Below are 22,684 nucleotides of genomic sequence, written 5' to 3' on the forward strand. Positions count from 1 at the left end.
TTTTATCCTGATTTGAAGTAGGATAACACAGTAATAAGCGACTAGGTTTCAGAGTTTGAGAGCCCTGGTTTGGAGTCAAATTTACATCAATTACCAGCAATGGTGACATTGGAAAAGTTATATAACATACTTAGGGTATTTTTAGAAGGTTTTGTGCATGTGCACAACTTCCCACCGCTACTCTTTCACACCCCCTTGCCCTTGTGTTCGTCCCCATTCTACCTTTCAACGAATCTGCTTTATGATCTGTCATTCACTCCAAAGATGAGATGTCTGACAACTCTTGAACTGTTGTCTATCCTTGGAGGATTTTCATTTCAACAGGGATACATCTTTAGCTATAGTGATAAAAACTCTTCCATGTCTTTCAGGCTTTAGCCAATGCAAGAGATACTTGTGTATATTTCTGTTGTTATTCTATCATGGCTTTTCTTTAATGGCCCTTAGAAACTGACTAATGTGCTAACGGCTACATTAGGTTGCATAAGCCAGCTTTCAAAAAATATTACTCAAATAATTATTCAGTTCTTCAAAACAACTGCAGTTTTGAAAGGTTACTTCCTATCTGTTGTTCCTGGTCATTCCTCCCTCAATCTGCTGCTTAGGAGTTAACTGTTTTGTCTTTTTTCAGTCATACTGAGATATACACTAGGCTAGAGCAGCATTTGATTCAAAGGATACATTTCCAGCCTCTTCCACGGCAGTATTCCCACCTGACTGGAGTGCACAAGTCCTTTAGCTTAATTTGCTTCAGAATTGACTTGTGAACTTGTTGAAGAAAGATACTTCATCAACTTCACAAGTAAAATCATAATGAAAACATGAAAGGAAGGCAGTGCCTCCCCAGCTTTTGAGTAGCCTTTGAACTTGAGAAATTTTAAGAAAATCCTTGCACATTTTTAGATGGCTAACCTCAAACATTTCTGTGGATGAGTTCTAACATTCAACAGCCCAGAGTCAGAGCAGTTAAATCACACTTTCTATTTCACACACAATTAAAATAAATACCAACCTATCACATTCACTACATTATACTAAAATACATTGGACACACATAATTATTTTTCCTAATAAACTCAAAACTGACTCCCAAAATTTAATCGTTTTTACAATTTATGCTTTTGAATTGTAGCTCACTTGATCTCTTTATATTTTATCTCATGATATGAATGCAAAAGAAGGAAGGAAATCAGAAGGAGAATCATCAGAAGAAAAAGAAATAACTGAATAGATCATGGTGCAGCTGATCTGGTAAACCTGGCACCTATCTTATTTATCGTAATACTCCGTGAGAGACATAAAGAAAGGTAGCACCCTGACTTAGTGAAGTGGGTAAGTAGAAATTCAGAATGACAACTGCCTGCCTCAGCATCACGGTCCAAGTCAGGAAAGTTAACTTTGTAATAATTATTATGCAACATAACTTCCAGAAGACATGATTAGACTTACAATCTAATTGAAAAAAAAAAATTACTCCAAATCCGTGTATATCGAGAATTTGCCTTTCTCCTTGTATACAAAGTAGATACTGTGCCCTATTCATCCAGGGAGGAGGTCCTTTTCCTCCACAGATGGTCCTGTGTGGGGGGGCAGCCGTTATGCTAACACCCCACCCTCTCTCCATCCATCCTCCCAGATATCCCTTCCAGGAGAAGGAAAGACACATGACTGCTGAGTTTGAGTTACAGAGTTTATCATGCTTGGCTCAGCTTCTGCTTCAGTTTTTGGCACGGGAACCCACTTGTGTGCAGAGACCAGACATCTCCCTCTGCCCTCCATGCCCGAAGTTCTACAACTGTCCTTTGGTTGTCGGCAATGTCTGTGACTGGAAGGCTGAATGCACCTCCTTCTGCAGTTTGATATTAGGAATCATGCTTGGCCCAGGTCTAAACCACGCCCACCAACAGACTCTGATCAGTGATAAAGGTAGGGGCTTCCCTGGTGGCGCAGTGCTAAGGAATCCACCAGCCAATGCAGGGGACACAGGTTCGAGCACTGGTCCGGGAAGATCCCACATGCCGTGGAGCAACAAAACTCGTGCGCCACAACTACTGAGCCCACACATCACAACTACTGAGCCTGTGCTCTAGAACCCATGAGCCACAACTACTGAGCCCATGTAACACAACTACTGAAGCTCGCACGCCTAGAACCTGTGCTCCGCAACAAGAGAAGCCACCGCAATGAGAAGCCCGTGCACCGCAACGAAGAGTAGCCCCTGCTCGCCACAACTAGAGAAAGCCCGCGCGCAGCAACAAAGACCCAATGCAGCCATAAATAGATAGATAGATAGATAGATAGATAGATAGATAGATAGATAGATAGATAGATAGATAGATAATAAAGGTAATACTTTACTTTCAAACCATTTCTGGGACAATCTCTCCATTGGTTTTGAAATTGCGCAGAGAGCAGGGTTGTGATAGATTAGTCTGATATATCTGCAACACTGCTGAAAGCAATCACATAATGCTATCATGACAAGAGGTTGTCAAAATTCTCCTAAATGTTTTCAAGAGATGAGATCTCTCAGAATTTTCTCTTAAAATTCAATATCTTGTTTGTTGCCAAGGCATGAAGCTAAAACTTCCTTATCTTGGGAATATAAGTTAAACCAAAAGGAAAATTTAAATGAAAAGGAAAAGCCACAATTCAGAGTAGAACTACTTTAACTCAAAAATATCCCAGCTACTCAGTCACCTTATAAGTGCATCGTAATTAATGTGGATGCATATGAACAGGTATCTGGATTCTTTTCTAAGAGCAAAAAATGAACCTTACATCAATGATGCATTTACCTGAATTCTCTGCAAAGTTGATCTCAACTCTCTGCAAAGCTGATCTCAACTCTCCTATTATTCATGACTCTTATGTGTCCTAATCTCACACACTGCCTGTTTTCATAAATGTAATTTCTTCTTACACACATGAATTCTAGCATGGTTTGGGAGTACTTGTGGTAACTGCTGATACATGTATTCATATCCAGGGAGTAATACTTGCTCAACTGTTCTTTAGTTTTACCTTGTTAACAATATATTCATGCATACGTTTATCAGAATTTCTTTTCTATGCAGGTCATCCTTCCATGGTTTTCTTTCCCCTTATTTTATATGTATTTTGTACTCTAAATACATGTTTTAGAGTCAAAATAAGATGTTCTACAGCATACAAAGGTGTGACATCCCAATGGGTGACTGAATACAAAGAAAATGCACAATCAAAATACAGGTGGGGAAAAACTAACCAGGTCAGCCAGATATCCAGTGACTGGACATTTGTCATGCAGAAGCTCTCATAGTAAAATTCTTATCGACGTTGCATTAGATAAAACAGAAAAAATAAGATGTTCTAAGGACAGGTTGAACTCAGGTGCTCTGAGATTGAGCCCAGGTACTACGGATATAGACATAATTAGGGAGTAACTGAAGAAAACAGTGAGTATTTAAACTATCAACATATAGATACGTCTCCAAAAAAGTACAAAAGTCAACCAAAAGTGTCAGGCTATGACTACAGAAGAAAAGGTAGAAAATTTGACAAGACCAAAGCATAGATGGCATGAAAAACTAAAATGTAATTTACAAGATAAGGGGATGCTAAAAATAATTGAAAAAAAACACAAGAAATTCAAAATGTAAGTTAAAAGACTAAAATTTATTATTAGGATATAAGTAAAAATGATCTTGTTCTGTATAGATTGAAATTACTGCACACATGCCAACTGACTTTCCTTTATCTATGCTTCCTACTTAATGGGAATCTATTACTGACTCAATGAAATAACAAAGCCAACAGAAAGCTGTTCGTTTTTATGCTAGTGAAGAAGTAAGCAGTGAGACAAATAAAAGTGCTCTCTGGATTGGGATTTCTGAAGTAATTCATGTTCTAAATATTCCTCACCGTGGACTGAACTGTGCACTAAGCATGTCCAAGCACCTAGAACCATGAACATTTCTGAGAATATGAAGAGGTAAAGAGCATGGGCATATACACAGAGAGTCATCTATCATGTAGAGCAGTGTAGTAAGAACCACGATGATGTGTTTTGGAATAACGATCAAGTTCAGGAAAATTGCAAGACGGTATTCCCGGATATGTTCCACTGCAAAATCCTAAAGCAAAGAAAAATAAAGTCCTCTCTCCTGGCACTCTGAGCCAGTAGGTGGAATTGGCTGACGGCAAATGCAAAGTTTCTTAGAACTGTTACGTTTGATTATAAAAGTCACGCACATTTTGCATTCTCTTCCATAGATTGTCAATATAAACAAGCCATGGTCAATTACCTGCAGCCTCGTTAAACTGATAACACTGGAATCTGTGTCCAGCTGCTTTTACAATTTCGAGGACAGAGTTACATACTCCTGTAATTATCTGTGCCTGCATTTTGGGAAGCACAACCAAGGTCAAAAGCCTAGGACTTTAAACAGCGGGATCCCTGTAAGACTTTCTTTGGCTTCTGGTTTCCTGCAGGTGGCACGCTGACAAAATCAGAGGCATCATTTCATCTCGCTTCCTGCATTACTGAGAGTCAGAAACTGGACTAACCAAGTAAACGACCGTTCCTGGGATCTCACACTTAACATGCTGCTGGCATGCTTCTCCAATCTTCTGTTAAGAGTGTTTGTTTGAGTTTTCTTCTTGGTATCATTTTACTAGCGTCTGTCCTATTACATATCCAGCCTCAGGAAGTAAGTAAGAATATGGTCACACACCATGTTTTAGCCATATTTTTCTTCCCTAACATTTAGAAAAATACCCTCCAATACTATAAATTTAGTAGCTCTGATAAAATTTTCAAAATGTTTTTCTTTCCATTTTTCTATCTTCTTCTCCATTATTGCCTAAGAATATCTTTTCTCAAAAGGTAGTAGTGACACTAAAAATATACTCTCTGTGGAGAATGGGAACATCAGCCTTCTTTTGACTTCCATGATTTTCTGCACTGTTTTCATCTGCAAATATTTCCACTTGAATACACATGAAAAGATTAGCAATGTCGGGGTGGGGTGGATGGAAATTATGCTCTGAGCATATTTATTATGCCAACAATGCAATTCAATGCATCTTTGATGGTGTGCAATCAGGTATTAAAATTTCTCATAACTAGAAACGTTCTCGGTCAGTGGGAATTACCGTAGATAATTTCAGGTGACATGGGAATAATTTTGCTAGATAGAAGGCCTAGACCAATATATAAAGCATTCAGCTTAGGGGAAAATGGATTTTTTCTTCACATTAATTCTTTGCTTAACACTACTGGGAAATGCAAACTCACATAAAACCTAAGGGGCAAACCAGTAATTTTTTAATATTTTAAAACCAAATTTATAAAGACACAATATGGCAACTAAAAAATAGTCCTCCAAACCACAATGCACTGATTTGTTTTTCCCTAATGGGTTAATTACTTTTGCACAAGGAGATTTACGTAATGTACGTTACTGGTTTAATTTAGATTTCTAGTCCTCGTTTCATTTATGCCCTTTATTTTCTCTGATTTTCTTTCTCTCACACCAATGATTCTAAAGGAAGATGAACTGCAAAAGTCAATATACGCTATTAGCTGGATAGATTTATCAAATATGCATGACAACGCCACAACTTCGAATTCTGCCCACATTCTATGTTCTTGGCATACTTTTGGCATAGCATATGCTAATAAGAAAACCATAACAGACTAGAAAAAGAAGTACATTAAGCAATGTTAGGAGTAGACAGCGGTGGACAGAGAGAAGAAGGCTTTCAGCCAACTGCAGGTAATATTCTCCTTGTTTCCATTCAGACTATAATATTTAGCTACAATTCAGTAAAAACTGAGCCCACTGTCAACTGACAAGCCACAAGCAATTCCTAAGTGATGGGAAATTGAGCAACCAAGCATTACCTTTAGATTATGGATGCACTCATGTTAGGCACTTTCTAAGAAAATGCAACAACAATGGCACTGATATGGCCGAGGTGAGAAGGCAGTCGGTCGAAGGCATGCACATGTAGACAGTTCTGACAGCACTAACTACCGGAGAAAAACGTGAGCTTCATAATGTACATGACCAAACGCAAAGTTATAGATGTCATCTGAAAGCATTTCGGTTGAAATGGAGATCATACCGCCAACTCAATAATGAAAATGGATATTAAGTTTTTGAGAGTCGACAGTGACTCTTTTGGAATTTTATAGGTTATTTCAATTTAAATAAGAAGTATTTAAGATTATGTTGGTTACTTATTTTATATATAGTAGAGTATATATCCCAAACTCCTAATTTATCCGCCCCCCACCTTTCCCCTTTGGTAGCCATTAAGTTTCTTTAGGGAAAAGAATCTGAAAAAGAATACACACACACACACACACACACACATTATATACATATATACACAAACATGTAAAACTGAACCACTTTGCTGTACATCTGAAACTAACACAACATTGTAAATCAACTATACTTCAATAAAAAAACAAAAAACAAAAAATATATATGATTATAGAGTATAAACAGCTTCTATAAAATTAATAGGGCAAAGTTTTTCATTGTGTATCTCACCTTGATGTACATCAACCATATGAATCAAAACAGACAAAAAGAAAAACCACTCTGCACAGAGGTGAGCTGATACTCACTTTGCGTGGCGGATATCTGGCAGGGACCTCTCTAGAGCAATGTTGTTGCTGACAAAAATATTGAAACCATTTTCCCTGTAAGCTGAGTCATCGTGGTCCTCTTCAGTGAGGGGGTAAGGTTTCCCATGTTCACCTTTCCCTAGCAGGAGAAGAGAAAAACGGATTATTGTCTGTGTAAAAACCATTTCATCTTCTAGAACCGATAGTAAGACATGAATGCGTGTGTTTCTTTAGTTGCCTGTTACTATGCTCCAAAGAAAGCTCTAGCAGCAAGATTTTATTATATTATTTTATTTAGAGAGACACTCATGATAAAAAGCAAGCAACACAGAAGTAAAAAGTATAATCTTATCTCTCAGAGAAAACCACTGCTAAGAGTTTATGTGCATGTTTGCTAACATTTGTATACAGATTCTAATATACATACTGCCTTATAATTTGATTTTCTCCAACATAACTGTATAAAAGCCATCATTTCATTGAGTTCTGCTAGTTGATATTATTTCATTGCATCCCAATTTACACAGTAAATTTCAAAATAGTATCTAATGCTTCTGGGGATGTGTGAAAACTATTTACTCACTCTAAAGGTAGTCTGGCAATTTTATATATATAATATATATGTATACACACTCATGTACGCTTATAAAAAAGTGGAATGGATGCCAGCAATGACAGATGAGATAGGAAGAAGGAATTACTATTTAGGATCATTTTGTTATTTTAAGGTACTCACACTACCTGTGAAGTGCTATAGTATTATTTAAAAATAGACTTGGATTAGCTGTAAATGCATATTGCAAACTCTAGGGCAACCACTAAAAAAAAGTAGAAAAAAAAAGCATAACTGATATGCTAAGATGTGGAGAAAAATGAAATCATATAAACACCTCAGTTTAAAGCAAAAAAGACAAAAAAAAAGTAGAAGATAGACATGGGACAAGGATGACATAGATGACAAATAGAAAACAGTAATGAATAAGGTAGAGATTAATCAAAACTATATCAATAATCACTTTGAATGTCAATGGCCTAATTGCACCAATTAAAAGAGACTGTTAAAGTGGATCAAAATAAATCTAAGATTTTTCCATCCAGATTTTTTTTTTCATAGTTTCTTATTATGCATTATATTTATAAGTAAGCCCTTTCCTACTCCACTATTATTTTTAAAATTCATTCATGAATTCAGAGTTTTACTAACATTTTGTTTTGTTTTATTCATTAAAGTTTTTGAACCATCTGGAATGTGTTCTGGTGTGAGAAGTGAGAAAAGAATCACATTTATTTTTAAACACACAGTTAGGTTTTGTAGGAATGACATTTAATGAATAATTTGTCATTTTCTTTCCTGCTTTAAAATGCCACATACAAAAGTAAAAATAGAGTTACCATATGATCCAGCAATCCTACTCCTGGGCATATATATAGAAAAGATGTAAACTCTAATTCATAAAGGTAGGCATGCCGATGTTCTTAGCAGCACTGTTTATAATAGCCAAGACATGGAAGCAACCTAAATGTCCATCAACAGATGAATGGATAAAGAAGATGTGGTACATATATACAATGGAATATTACTCAGCCATAAAAAGGGACGAAATAATGCCATTTGCAGCAACATGGATGGCCCTCGAGGTTATCATACAAAATGAAGTTAGAAAAAGATGAATATCAAATGATATCACTTATATGTGGAATCTAAAATATGACACAAATGAACTTATTTACAAAACAGAAACAGACTCACAGACATAGAAAACAAATTTACGGTTACCAACGTGGGAAAGAGGGTGGGGGAGAGATAAATTAGGAGTTTGGGATTAACATATACACACTACTGTATATAAAATAGATAAGCAATAAGGATTTACTGTATTGCATAGGGAACTATACTCAGTATCTTGCAATAACCTAGAATGGAAAAGAATCTGAAAAATAATATATATATTTCAGTAATACCTCAAATAGAAGTGAAAACATCTTTTTTTTTTTTAAAGCTTCTAGTTTCTGCCACAGTGGCATTAACCTCAGTAGAGCCAACAGTTAAGATCAAACAGCTGGGGACTGATAAGGAATTACATGCTCAAGAAGCAGACTAAAAATCTCTTCAATTTTAAGGGAAACAAACATTTTTAAGTGTTTCACTTTTGTCATCAAAAAAAAAAATACTGAGTCTCGTCTGATTTTCTGTTTTGATTTCTTAGGAGAAAATGTCACTTGCTTTTACAAACTAAATGGTAAGTAAATGAGTCAGTGAGAAATTTCCTTTGTGTACCAGCTAATTCTTGAGCACCCACTAAGTACAAAGTACTATATTAAAAAATTTTATATATATTTTTTGATGCAACACTGTAAAATAAACATAGTTTTACCCATGTTACACGTAAGTAAACAAAAGAGACACTGGTATTTTCAATAAACATTGCCACAATTAGCCATTAGCCATCTAACCTGGGGAAACTTTTTTTTTTTTATAAATTTATATATTTTATTTTATTTATTTTTGGCTGCATTGGGTCTTCGTTGCTGTGCATGGGCTTTCTCTAGTTGTAGCGAGCGGGGCTACTCTTCGTTGTGGTGTGCAGGCTTCTCATTTTGGTGGCTTCTCTTGTTGCGGAGCACAGGCTCTAGGCACGCAAGCTTCAGTAGCTGTGGCACGTGGGCTCAGTAGTTGTGGCTTGCAGGCTCTAGAGCGCAGGCTCAGCAGTTGTGGCTCACGGGCCCAGCTGCTCCACGGCACGTGGGATCCTCCCGGACCAGGGCTCGAACCCATGTCCTAACCTGGGGAAACTTTTAAAAGATCTAAGTCTCTCTCTCATGAGTGGCCAAATTAGCTAGAAAAGGTCTTTTGACCTTATATATTCTTTGGTGTTAACTGGATTTATAGGCCACTCCGTAAATCCTATTCAATAAAAAAAAAATCACAGTGCATAATATTCTTCACTTCCTTTAACAAATTTTTATTAACAAGTTTTTATTTTTAAATTTAAATGCCCTAAGTGAAATGTATGCACACACCTGAGGCTTCTTTTCTGTAATTTTTTGGTAGATATTTTTAATGGCGAACTTTTAGATTCGGCCACTTTTAAGACTATAGATACGAAATTTTAAAGCTACACATTCATTCAAACGTCTGTCAGTCAAGGGGAAATTCATTTTCTTTGTATAACAATGTGGTCTTCAGATGATACATCTCAGGAGGCAAGGTTTTTCCAATGAATGAGTGACTCTTTAGAGCTTTAAAGCAAAGTTTGTGAGTCACCAGTGAGGGCTTTCTAGAGACTTCTTCACGGCAGTTGTGAGGAAAAGTTTTAAAATTTTCTGTTCTTATGCACAGTCAGCAGTTTTTACTGCAAATGCTGTCAACTCATCTTAAGTGTTAATATGCAGATCCTCAGGGTCTATGACACCTCATGTGGTTTGACATTTCTTTTGTAAAACAACAAAACAAAGCAAACAGCTCCAATCAAAAAGCATATGTTGGGGCTTCCCTGGTGGCACAGTGGTTGAGAGTCTGCCTGCCAATGCAGGGGACACGGGTTCGTGCCCTAGTCTGGGAAGATCCCACATGCCACGGAGCAGCTAGGCCCGTGAGCCACAACTACTGAGACTGCGCGTCTGGAGCGTGTGCTCCGCAACAAGAGAGGCCGCGACAGTGAGAGGCCCGCGCACCGCGATGAAGAGTGGCCCCCGCTTGCCGCAACTAGAGAAAGCCCACACACAGAAACTAAGACCCAACACAGCCAAAAATAAATAAATAAATAAATAAAGTGTAAAATTTAAAAAAAAAAAGCATATGTTGAAAAATGACATTATTCAAAGGTCTTTAATTTATTAGTTTACAGATTTACCTATTTATCTTAAAAAAAACTCTAACGTACCTTACTGTTATCACTGTAAATTCAGATTCCTTTATTTTAAATTAAAAAATAGTGCACTATCTGCTGTGTTTAAAATAGTATAAAAGGTATAAAAGTGAGGTATTTTAAAGAATAAAAATATAAAAGTTAAATGCTATATATAAATGTACAGGTATTAAGCAGAAAGTTTCTAAGTCTTCCAAGTATGTCTCTGATGCTATGTTATTCAAGGCACAGAGTAGAAGTTAACATAGAGATCCCGTTAAATTTCTCATAGCGCACCTGGCATTTATCCTCCAGCTTAAGTGACATTTTATTTAGTCTGTCTGTCTCATAGATTGGTATGACTATCATTTTTTTAAGGTTTATCTACAATATGCACCTCTGGGTAGGAGAAGTGAAAATGTGTATGGTATGACCCCAGGCCTGAAAAAGCTAGAAATATATTCTGATTAGGAAGACACGGGGTGCTATAGACAACATTTGTGTCCCTGAAAAACGCATATTGAATCCTAACTCCCAATGGGAGAGCATATGGAGGTGGGGACTTTGGGAGGTGGTTAGGCCATGAGGGATGAGGACTCAGAAATGGGATTAGTGCCCTTACAGAAGGGACCTCAGAGACCCTTGCCCCTCCCACCAAGTGAGGACACAGTGAGGAGACACGTCTTCTGGTCTATGAACCAGGAAGTGGGCCTCACCAGACACTGAATTTGCTGGTGCCTTGATCTTGGACTTGCCAAGCTCCAGAACTGTAAGGAAGAAGATTTCTGCTGTTTATAGGCCACCCAGGTACTTTATTATAGCAGCCCAGATAGACTAAGACATGACAACCCTATAAAAAGGTTGTTATGAAAGGAAATGGATCTGTGGAATCTAGAAAAATGGCACAGATGAACCTATTTGCAAAGCAGAAACAGAGGCACAGACATGGAGAACAAATGTATGCACACCAAGGGGGGAAGGGGGTTGGGAGGAATTGGGAGACTGGGATTGACACATATACACTACTATGTATAAAACAGATAACTAATGAGAACCTACTGTATAGCACAGGGAACTCTACTCAAGGCTCTGTGCTGACCTAAATGGGAAGGAAATCCAAAGAGGAAGGGATATACGTATATGTATGGCTAATTCACTTTGCTGTACAGCAGAAAGTAACACAACATTGTAAAGCAACTGTACTCCCAATTTAAAAAAAAAAAAAAAAGGAAATGGAGTATTTGTGGATGAGAATGAACTGCACAATAAATCCTGCAAGAGTTTCAAGACTGTGGCAAACTGAGGAACTCTGTATGGCTTAGAAACTCCCACTAGAAAAAGTGAGTTTTCAACTCAAACTTGAAGGAGAGTTCAAGTTTGATTTCAAAGGTCTGGGGCTGGGGACACTGCATAAGAAAAAACTGAGGTGAATGAACTTGTACAGATAAGACTTTTGAAACATGCTATTTAAAAAATAATTAATAAAACTATCTCAGTAGATCAAGATCTCATGAAATGGTATATTGAGAGATAAAGTAGGTTTTTGTCAGAGGAAAAAAAATTCCAGTGACAGACAACTTAAGGTATCTAAACTTCTCCTTAGAAATAACTGAGTATAAGAGTAACATAAGGAAATCCCCGTTTTAACATTTTTCCTGAAGGTTCTTGAAGATAAGCAATTGTAACACTGAAGAATCTCTACAGTCAGGCCTTTGCTCAAACATAATTGTCTTGGAGAGATTTTTCATAATCAATCCATCTTAAACCAGCATTCACAGCACTCCACACCCTCTCTATTTCCCAAATCTGCTTTTATTTTTACTATATAGTGCTTGCTATTCTACATTTATGTTTTTACCTGTTAATCAACAATCTCTGCATTAGGATAGAAGCTTCATGAAAGCAGGGGCTTTCTTCTGTGCCCCATAATATCCCCAGAACCTAGAAGAGTGCCTGCCACGTAGATAACTCAGAAATTTTATGAGCCACATACGAATAAGGAACTGATACAACTGGATTTGTTACCTAATGGAAACAAATATACTAATTTATTTATTCAAAACCACATATTAAGCACCTACTCTGAGCCAGGGCCTGGGAATTAAATGATGAACATCAGAGTTATTACCTTTGATATCATGTTTAAGAGAAAAAAGTAAAATCAGACCATTGTGATTAACACAGAAATGTGATAAGCTATGCGGTCCTTGAGGGATGCGGTCTTGCTATCGATGGGTCAGGAAGTCTTAGCACAGTACTGACCACATGGCTTGCCCCCCAGAGTTCCTGTGAGATGAATAAGTGGGGAAATAAATGAACGCACTTAATTCATTAACACAGGAGGAGGACAGAGAATGCCTCTCAATGATATGGGACCTTCCAGGAGATGTAGGGAAGTCATCGGGTAAGCAGGCAGAAGTGTCACAGGCATAGTTCAGAGAGGAGAGTATAAAGTGTGATTGGGAATTCCATCTATGGTTTGGTATGGCTGGAGTGAGAGGCATGGCTGGAAAGGTAGTAAATTGTTGGTTTTGCATTACTCTGAAAGTGGTAAAAGTCCTAATTAAAGGGAAGTGTAGTAAGTCAATAATCTGTACGGGAATCTCTAGGTTGAACAGCTGAAAACCACACAAGAATGTGTAACACAAAACCTAACAAAGGAAAAACATAAAAATAATAATAAAATGCACTATTTATGTAACAAAAGATCCCAGAACTTATTCATCTTACAATGTTTCTGCCCTTTGACCAACATCTCCCCATTTCCCTCAGCCCCCAGCCTGTGGTAATCACCACTCCACTTTGTTTCTATGAGCTAAGCATTTTTAGATCCATATATAAGTGATACCATAGAGTACTTGCCTTTCTCTGCCTGACTTATTTTGCTTAGCAGATACAACGGGTTATCCTTCACCCATGAGAAAGAAGGCAATCCTTCTATTAGCGACAACATGGACAGATCTTGAGGGCATTATATTTAAAAAATTGAAAAATCCAGGCCCACATGGATTTCCTGATTTATTTTTCCAAACATCAAAGTGAGAAACAGTACCATCTTGACACAGCTATTTTAGAAAATAGAGAAATTCTTTTTAGGATACCAGCATAAGCTTGATATCAAAACCAGGTAAGGGCATTACAGGAAAGGAATATATCAGATCTATCTCTCAGGAGTATAGATTAAAAAAAAAAAACTCAATAGAAGATTAGCAAAATGAATCTACATTTTAGAAGATAGTATACGATGCCCTATTGGGATTTATTCCAGAAATGCAATGTTGACTTAATATTCAAAATCAATCAATATAACTCACATTGAGGAATAGGTCATCTTATTATCTCAATAGTCACAAAAAATCATTTGCTAAAACTCAACCATAATGGAAATTTTCAGTAACCTAGGAATAGAAGGGAATTTTTAAAAAATATGACAAAGGGTATCCACAATAAAAATGTGGCAAACATTATACATCATTGGTGAAATAGTGAACACTTTCCCCCCTGAGGATGGAAACACAACAATGATATCAAGTGTTACTACTTCTACTCAATCCATGACCTTGATCCTATCTATCTGGGCCAATCAACTGAAATAAGCCATGAAGAAGAAACAAAAGCTGTAAAGATTGTAAAGGAAGAATAAAAACAATTTTTTTTTTTTTTTTTTTGCTGTGTGGCATGTAGGATCTTAGTTCCCTGACCAGGGATTGAACCCGGGCACTGGGAGCGTGGAGTCTAGGCCACCGGACTGCAGGGAAGTCTCAAAACAAATTTATTTTAAATTACATGAATGTGTACAAAAAACTGACAAAATTGAAACACTATGATAATTGATGCTAATTTGTCAAGGTTTTTACTGATAAAGATCAATATAAAATCAACTCTATGTACTAACAACAAATTTGAAATAAAATTTTTAAAATAGCTTTTCAAGTAGCATGAAAATATCAACTATTTAGGAATAAACCTAACAAAATATGTACAAGGCTGCTCTCCATACTGTAAATATAAGAAACATTGTTGAAAGAAGTTAATGAATAACTAAATAATTGGAGTGATATATCATGATCTTGGATTGGAAGAAGTGTTTTTAAGTTGTCAGTTCTCCAGGAACTGATCATTTATTTGCCTACAACATAATCCAAATTGAAATCTCAGGACTGCTTCCTCTGGAGTGGTGGGGGGCTCACTGTGCTTGTGATTGGGGTGTTCTGTGTAATGCGATGAGGAGCTGAATTAAACATGTATTTGGAAATGCAAAATACCTAGGATACTCACCACAGTATTAATGAAGGAGGACATAGCTGAAGAAAATTAAACTAATACACATTTGGTTACAGGATAAACCTGGTTTATCCTGGTTTATAATTTGGTTACATAAAAACAATAATGTGATCTATAGTAATAATAACCATTCATTACTGATAATAATATTACATCTCCACTGTCTGATTATGAAAACATTTTTTAAAAGAATACTTGTCTAATATGTCTAAGATCTAGAGATATGGGTATTTTTTACATTAAAAACCTTATATATGTTTTGATTTAGCCTATAAGGAGTTAAATAGCAAGAAATATTTATATTCACTCTGAGCACAGATCTTTAACATGGAGATAGAATAAATCTATGTACATGAATTGATGTTGTTGGTAAGAATTTGTTGTGAATGAAATTAAGGATTCTCTATGTTTAAAATCGACATATTTGTACAGAAATCTTAGTGTTCTATCAGTTTACAGCTTTCATGTGGGCTCGGGGAAAGGTTTTATTGCCTAATTGTGTAGTTATTCTTCAAATTGTCATAAAAAGCTTCACTGTCTGCAGACAATGCAGGAGCAAATCATGTTAAGAAATATTTTGCCTCCCAATCATTTAAAAGTGTATTTTTATGGCTGAGTAGTATTCCATTGTATATATGTGCCACATCTCCTTCATCCATTCATCTGTCGATGGACACTTAGGTTGCTTCCATGTCCTGACTATTGTAAATAGAGCTGCAATGAACACTGTGGTACATGACTCTTTTTGAATTATGGTTTTCTCAGGGTATATGCCCAGTAGTGGGATTGCTGGGTCATATGGTAATTCTATCTTTAGTTTTTTAAGGAACGTCCATACTGTTCTCCATAGTGGCTGTATCAATTTACATTCCCACCAACAGTGCAAGAGGGTTCCCTTTTCTCCACACTCTCTCCAGCATTTATTGATTGTAGATTTTTTGATGATGGCCATTCTGACTGCTGTGCGGTGACACCTCATTGTAGTTTTGATTTGCATTTCTCTAATGATTAGTGATGTTGAGCATCCTTTCATGTGTTTGTTGGCAATCTGTATATCTTCTTTGGAGAAATGTCTATTTAGGTCTTCTGCCCATTTTTGGATTGGGTTGTTTGTTTTTTTGAAATTGAGCTGCATGAGCTGCTTGTAAATTTTGGAGATTAATCCAAATGTAAAATAGATAGCTAGTGGGAAGCAGCCACATAGCACAGGGAGATCAGCTTGGTGTTTTGTGACCACCTAGAGGGGTGGGATAGGGAGGGTGGGAGGGAGACGCAAGAGGGAGGAGATATGGGGATATATGTATACGTATAGCTGATTCACTTTGTTATACAGCAGAAACTAACACAACATTGTAAAGCAGTCATACTCCAATAAAGATGTTTAAAAAAAAGTGTATTTAGTTTGATTCATCAGTGGTGCGTATGGGTTCTACTTACACAGATATAAATTTAACCTTTTCTTAATCATTAAAGACTAATGATAAAAAGCGTTTTTAAATGCAAAAAGTATCTGTAATTTACACACAATAGGATTTCTGCCTCCTATCTCTCCCTCTCCACCCTCATTCTTTTAAGGGGAAGTGCTTGATTTAATTCCCATGCAGTGCATTCCCCAGGAAGTGACAACTTTTTTTTTTTTTTTTTTTAAGATTTCTAGAAATTTCATGTAATGTCTAAAACATTTATATTAACATATTTCCATACAAATAACCCAATGAAAGTTTAGTATTAGTTGTTTTGTTTGTTTTTTTATACTGTAGTTTCTTATTAGGCATCAATTTTACACACATCAGTGTATACATGTCAATCCCAATCGCCCAATTCAGCACACCACCATTTTTTTAATGGAACATTACTGTTAAATCTGTCTGATGTGGTCTGTTAGCATCTTTCTTTGTGTAAAAATCACAGAGTGTCAGAGTGTCATGGCTTGGACATTTTTACCCCTTCTAAAAAAGTAAGGCAACACAATCACAAAGCATCCCCCATGTCATTTGAAGCATACAGAGAAGAAGCTGAGATCAAAACCATCAAAGAGAGTGGGAAAAAAATCTAAAGAAAATAAAGAGGCCACTGGTTAAGAGGCAAATTAGAACGAAAAGTAGCAAAAGAAAGAAAGATTAGCAAAGAAAACACTAAGTGAAGATAAGATTTGGGGGGTAGACTCTTTTCAATAAATTTATTCTTTGCAATAAATAAAAGTCTGATTAACAAAATAATAGTCAACTTTGTCATCTGTTATTAGTTACACTGCGTATAGCCTAAGAAGACAACTGAAATTACATTATACTATACAATAAGGAAAACATATAGGCTGTGATCCTAAATAAATTCAAAAAATTACTTTAGTTAAATATTAACAGGGACCCTGACATGATCTTGGCTTTTAGATTGAGTGATAAACATGTGTATATGTCCGATTTATAATGGTTTCTACATAGCAGCAGGATCTTAATTTTGATTATGAATGACAACAATGCCTTACAGAGCATATGCTATTTATGATAACATTTTACATGATGCTGAGGAAAAGTGAAATCTTATTCAATAGATTATAAAGGAAGCTTTATGCATGAGAAGAGATGAAAGAATGAAAAAGGATGATACTTGCTATAATCATAAAGAATAAAAACACCACAGATATCACATCCTCAGTCAGGGGAGTGGTGGTGAGGTGATTTAATATCAAATGGACAAAAGAAGGCAATTCCCGAAAGTTCGCACTAAGGACTGGATGTAATGTATAATTCTTCTTTTAAAGATGAGTGGAATTTACATTTCTATGGAACCAGAAAAGACTTCCAAACTGCTCACTGAAGTATAAATGTCTCTCTCTCTCTCATGTCTGTAGTAATGGAATGAAAAATTATCAGTGGTCCATGTCTCATAAACTTCTGACTGTTCCAACAAACGTGGCATACAGAGGGCAAAGACACCCGAAATATGCAAATAGTAATTCTAGCAATGTTGATGAGTGAAGAGATTTTAATGGAATGTTGAACTGCATTAGATTTATAGTAATTTCTTAAAGAGTAAGTTCACATCATTAATATCAGCAGTGTCTATATTTTAAGTTAACCAGATAGCTTCCCTATCTGTATACTAAAATTTTCTACTGTTCTTCATGTGTATTTTATTATATTTTCTTCATTTAATTAGGTACTGGTTAACTACATCTAGGTAACCAGCTGTATTACTATAAAGGGAATAAACAATTCTCGTCCTGCCCATACACTTCTTGGAATGGGATCCGGTCAGGCTCAGTCCTAATTCCATGCCTCACTCAAGGAATTTTCCTTATCTGATTGAATCATCCTGGAAGTGATACCTCCAGATTGGTTTTCAAGAAATTGTGGTTTTCATCACTATGACCATCGGTAAAATATTGCCATGCAAGTTTAGCTTATTCTTTAGGAAACCTAGTAAGTCATTCCTTTCCCAAGACTCCCAATACATTTGCCTTCAGTAACCTCCTCTTTTTCTGCTTAAGGAACAGACTTGTTTTCAGATGTCAGGGAATTTTTTTTTTCCTTCAAACTATAACATATATAAGTTCTTTTTCTGAAAAATAATAAATCATCAGATCTCTTTAAAATTGCATTTTTTTCCTTTCTTCAATATAAAAGTTTATATGAAATACCTCGGTACCTGAATAAACAGACAGAACGACTGTAAAGGATATTGTGTCCAATAAAACCTATACACTAAGTATTCATTTGTAAAAATCAATCAAAAAAATCATTTGTATAAGTTCTTTCTCTGAAAAATCATAAATCATCAGATCTCTTTAAAATTGCATTTTTTCCTTTCTTCAATATAAAAGTTTATATGAAATACCTCGGTACCTGAGTAAACAGATAGAATGATTGTAAAGGATACTGCGTCCACTAAAACCTATACACTAAGTATTCATTTGTAAAAATCAAAGAGCTGATAATTATATTAATCAGAGTTTGCATTTATACAAGTGAATACCAACAGATAATTTTGTGAACACTGTTCTAAAATTTTGATGCTTTACTTTATATGTTATAATAGGTTTTTAAATGAGTTTAACTGATTATTTTTAATGTAATTATCTTTTCAATTTACCTTTTGAATTGCTTTTACTTTTAACTCCTCTTGAAATGCTATTGATTTTTATGAGAATATGATTTTGTTAGAATTTTTAGGCGTTTGTATTTTATAGATTTGGATGGGGCTGATGGAAGAAAAATATGCACCAAGTTCATATTTTGGAGTTAAATAAGTGTGAGATGGCCTGAAAACTTATACAAACATAATTAGTTAGTTCTCACTAATGGCCTCTTTCTTTAGGCTATGTAGAAAATTACTACATAAATATTATAGATAAATATTTCAAAGTATAAAATTCCCATTGAATAATTGGGAGAACTAGTACTGCGTATCGGGACGAAAAAAGAGCTAACTTGTCTCTAATAGTCTGGTTTCATCCAGATATCATCCCTTTGTCATCACCCTTACAATTATAATATGAAAAATTAGGGTTTTTTCCAAATCTTTAAGCATTATAAATAAAAGATATTGAAGTGAGATGAAGAACAAAGAATCCATTTGTAATTTACAAAGTATCAAAAGACTTGGGGTGTCTGTTTCTATTCTTGTATTTATAAAATATGTAATTGTGCCCCATATCTTCTCTCAAGAAATGTCACTTTTCTTCATATTCAGATTGGAAATTTTATCTTTCAGGGCTACTGTTATGTTTTTATGAGTAAAATATATAAAAAACCTGAAAGCAGTAAAGATTTCTTAATACAAAGGAGATGTGATATTCTTATGGATGTCAGTTTTATATGTTAGCAGCAACTGAAAATCCTGGAACTCTGGGGGGCAGGTTTGTTTTCCGAATGTTTTCAGTAACTCACTAAACTCCCATTACTCCGTTTGCTGCGGTGGAGGGGAGTGGACACTGTTCGAGTTTCAGCTTCCAGCATCATTCATAAGATGCTCTCCTCGCCCACCCCCTTCTCCTCCTTTTCTCCTTCTCCTTCTCTTTCTTTCTTCTTATGGTTCTTGTTTGTTCTTTTTACCTGAATTTTATGTCTTAGCTTTAAACTTTAATTCATAATGTTTGTTAAGAATAACATGAGTCTCCCTCTTCTTTTTCCTCTTTGCCACAGCATCTGCTTTCAACAAAATTACACACACACACACACACACACACACACAGCATGCATACGTTGCTATTTCCCATTCTTTTTTTTTTTAAAGTTTAGTTTATATTGAGGTATAGTTGATTTACAATGTTGTGTTAGTTTTAGGTGTACAGCAAAGTGATTCAGCCATACATATACATACATGTATCTATTCTTTTTCAGATTATTCTGTATAGGTTATTACAGAATATTGAGTATTGGATGCCACAATTTGGAGTTGGATGACAAATATCTAGGTTCTGAGATTTACATCCAACTTTTCCTCCTAAGAAGCTGTGTAATTCGGGTGGGATCTTTCACATTTTCACCCTCAGTGGCCTCATTTACAAAGACAAGAGGTGTGGCTAAATAGTTTTATTCTATCTAATATTGTACACCACCAAATCATTCAGTGATTGTTTTTAAATCATCACACATCACCAGCTTTAAAGCTGACATGCAGATGTTACCTGAAGCTTCAGTACTTTGCAATAATAATTGCTTGAAAGCAATTATCAATAATCTCAAAGGAAAAACTATGTAACTTAGTCATACCTCCAATCTTCTAGAAGAAATGAAGGTTCATTGCGGAGGAAGGGCAACAAGATGTTTGAGGGCAGACTGAGGGGCTGGTGAGATTCAATAGACACTCGTTGCCTGACTGATTAAAATATAACTAATGCTAAGAAGGCAAGGACAAACTAGATTAAAATGTACCAAGTTCCGTAACACAACTGGCCACAAAAGGATGTAGACTGTTGTTTTTCTGTTATCAAAATCTACAGAAAACAGAGTTCCAGCTCATACTGAGATAAAGAAGACACTACTGTATGATGCAATACACATTAAAAGTTTCCTTATAAAAGTTAGAATTCATAATGTTTCAATTAAAATTGTCTCTATTCCTCCCTGTCAGTGGAACTCATTAAATTTACTCTCTCCAGGCCTGCAGTTTCCAGGTCATGGAAACAACCTAAATGTCCATCAATAGATGAATGGATAAAGAAGATGTGGTGCGTATACACAATGGAATATTACTCAGCCATAAAAAGGAACGAAATTTGGCCATTTGTAGAGACGTGGATGGACCTAGAGTCTGTCATACAGAGTGAAGTAAGTCAGAAAGAGAAAAACAAATATCATATATTAATGCATATATGTGGAATCTAGAAAAATGGTACAGATGAACCTATTTCCAGGGCAGGAATAGAGATGCAGATGTAGAGAACGGATGTGTGGACACAGGGCAGGAAGGGGAGGGTTGGATGCATTGGGAGATTAAGTTTGACATAAATACACTACCATGTGTAAAATAGATAGCTAGTGGGAACCTGCTGTAGAGCACTGGGAGCTCAGCTCGGTGCTCTGTGATGACCTACATGGCCGGACGGGGAGCGGGGATGGGAGGGAGGTCCAAGGCGGAGGGGAGATACGTATACATATAGCTGATTCACTTCACTGTACAGCAGAAACTAACACAACATTGTAAAGCAATTATACTTCAATAAAAAAAAAAAAATTTACTCTCTCCAGTTAAAGCAAACTGATCCCAAAGCAGAGATGAAAGAGTGGGTCCCCAAACCTTCAGAGGCAAGAGCCTTCTTTCTCAAATAAGGCAGGTAAAATAAGTAAGGATAATCCATTATAAAGAGCCAAATGGAGGAGTGAAATTTGGGACAAAATAAACTGAATCCTAGGAAAGGAACCCAATGCTGTCCTGTATGATTTAGATGAGAAAGCAAGGACTTCTTATCTAATAATAGTAAATTATTAAAATCATAAGTTGTAAGATGACTATCTGCTAACTACAGAAGTGATTACTGAGAGGTCTGGAGAAGAGGTAAGTCTCCTCACAAAAGTATCCCAAGCATCACTGAAAGGAGGGATTCTTGTATCTTTCATGAGAGCTGTTGAACTACATCCCTACCCACTTTCTGAGATTTAGTTGTGCAGAGATTGGGGGAGTCTGACCCCATGGCTCTCAGTTCTATACTCAGTAACTCAGGGCCAGAAGGTTGTCTTTGTCACATAGGCCTTTTTGAGAGTGATACTTTGCCAAGTGTGTGCCAGTCTTAAGGGCTAGAGCTTCTCGAGTCATTTTAAACAACGAATTTTGAGGATGTTAGAAAAAAAATTAGGCTTTGGAGATGTCATTCAATTCCACAATTATCACATATGTTCCTTCTAAAACAATTATTGTCAATTAAGAAAAAAATGTAGTATGAGAAAAATACCTTTTCTATATTGCCAGTTAGGCAGCTAAATTGTGGTAATTACCAGATAACACAGAATAGGAAAATAATAATTAAATCACTATGATATTTTCACATGTGAGGAGGAAATGATCCTTCAAGGAGAAACTCATTATAGAAGGTCACTTGGAGTGCAGTGTGAAGACAACTGAAGAATGATGATGAGGGGCTAATCACCATCCCACGGCATGATGGGAGAACGAGTGTATCAAAGGACACAGCGAAACTCGGAGGACAGAAGTCTTAGCTTGTATTCATAACGCATCTCATTCTTTCATCAACCTAATTTTGATTTTCCAGTTTTAACCACTGGTTGAAAGAAAAAGCATCAAGAACAATAAAACCACACACCTATGGAAGCATTCGTTTTTTTCAAAGCATGTTGTACATGGCAATACTTTTTACATAAATACGATAATTTAAACATTCATGAAGGACAACCATAGGGCCATTACAAGATAGCTATGGCCTCTACCAAGTTACTCCCCTCTCAGATAGTGAATAGAATAGAGAAAAGAG

General features: G+C 36.2%; 1 protein-coding gene across 4 annotated transcripts in view; it reads right to left on the minus strand.

Annotated features, from left to right (window-relative positions):
• GALNTL6 (polypeptide N-acetylgalactosaminyltransferase like 6) overlaps window positions 1–22,684 on the minus strand; it is a 1,158,938-nt gene that overhangs the window by 681,881 nt on the left and 454,373 nt on the right. For all 4 annotated transcript variants that reach the window (XM_082468905.1, XM_082468902.1, XM_082468903.1 and 1 more), the window contains exon 3: window positions 6,623–6,761. In XM_082468905.1, coding sequence (XP_082325031.1) covers window positions 6,623–6,761 — 139 coding nt within the window. The remainder of the gene's footprint in view (window positions 1–6,622; window positions 6,762–22,684) is intronic.

Source organism: Balaenoptera physalus (genome assembly GCF_965194825.1).
Source record: "Balaenoptera physalus genome assembly, chromosome: 7".
Classification (NCBI taxonomy): Eukaryota; Metazoa; Chordata; class Mammalia; order Artiodactyla; family Balaenopteridae; genus Balaenoptera; species Balaenoptera physalus.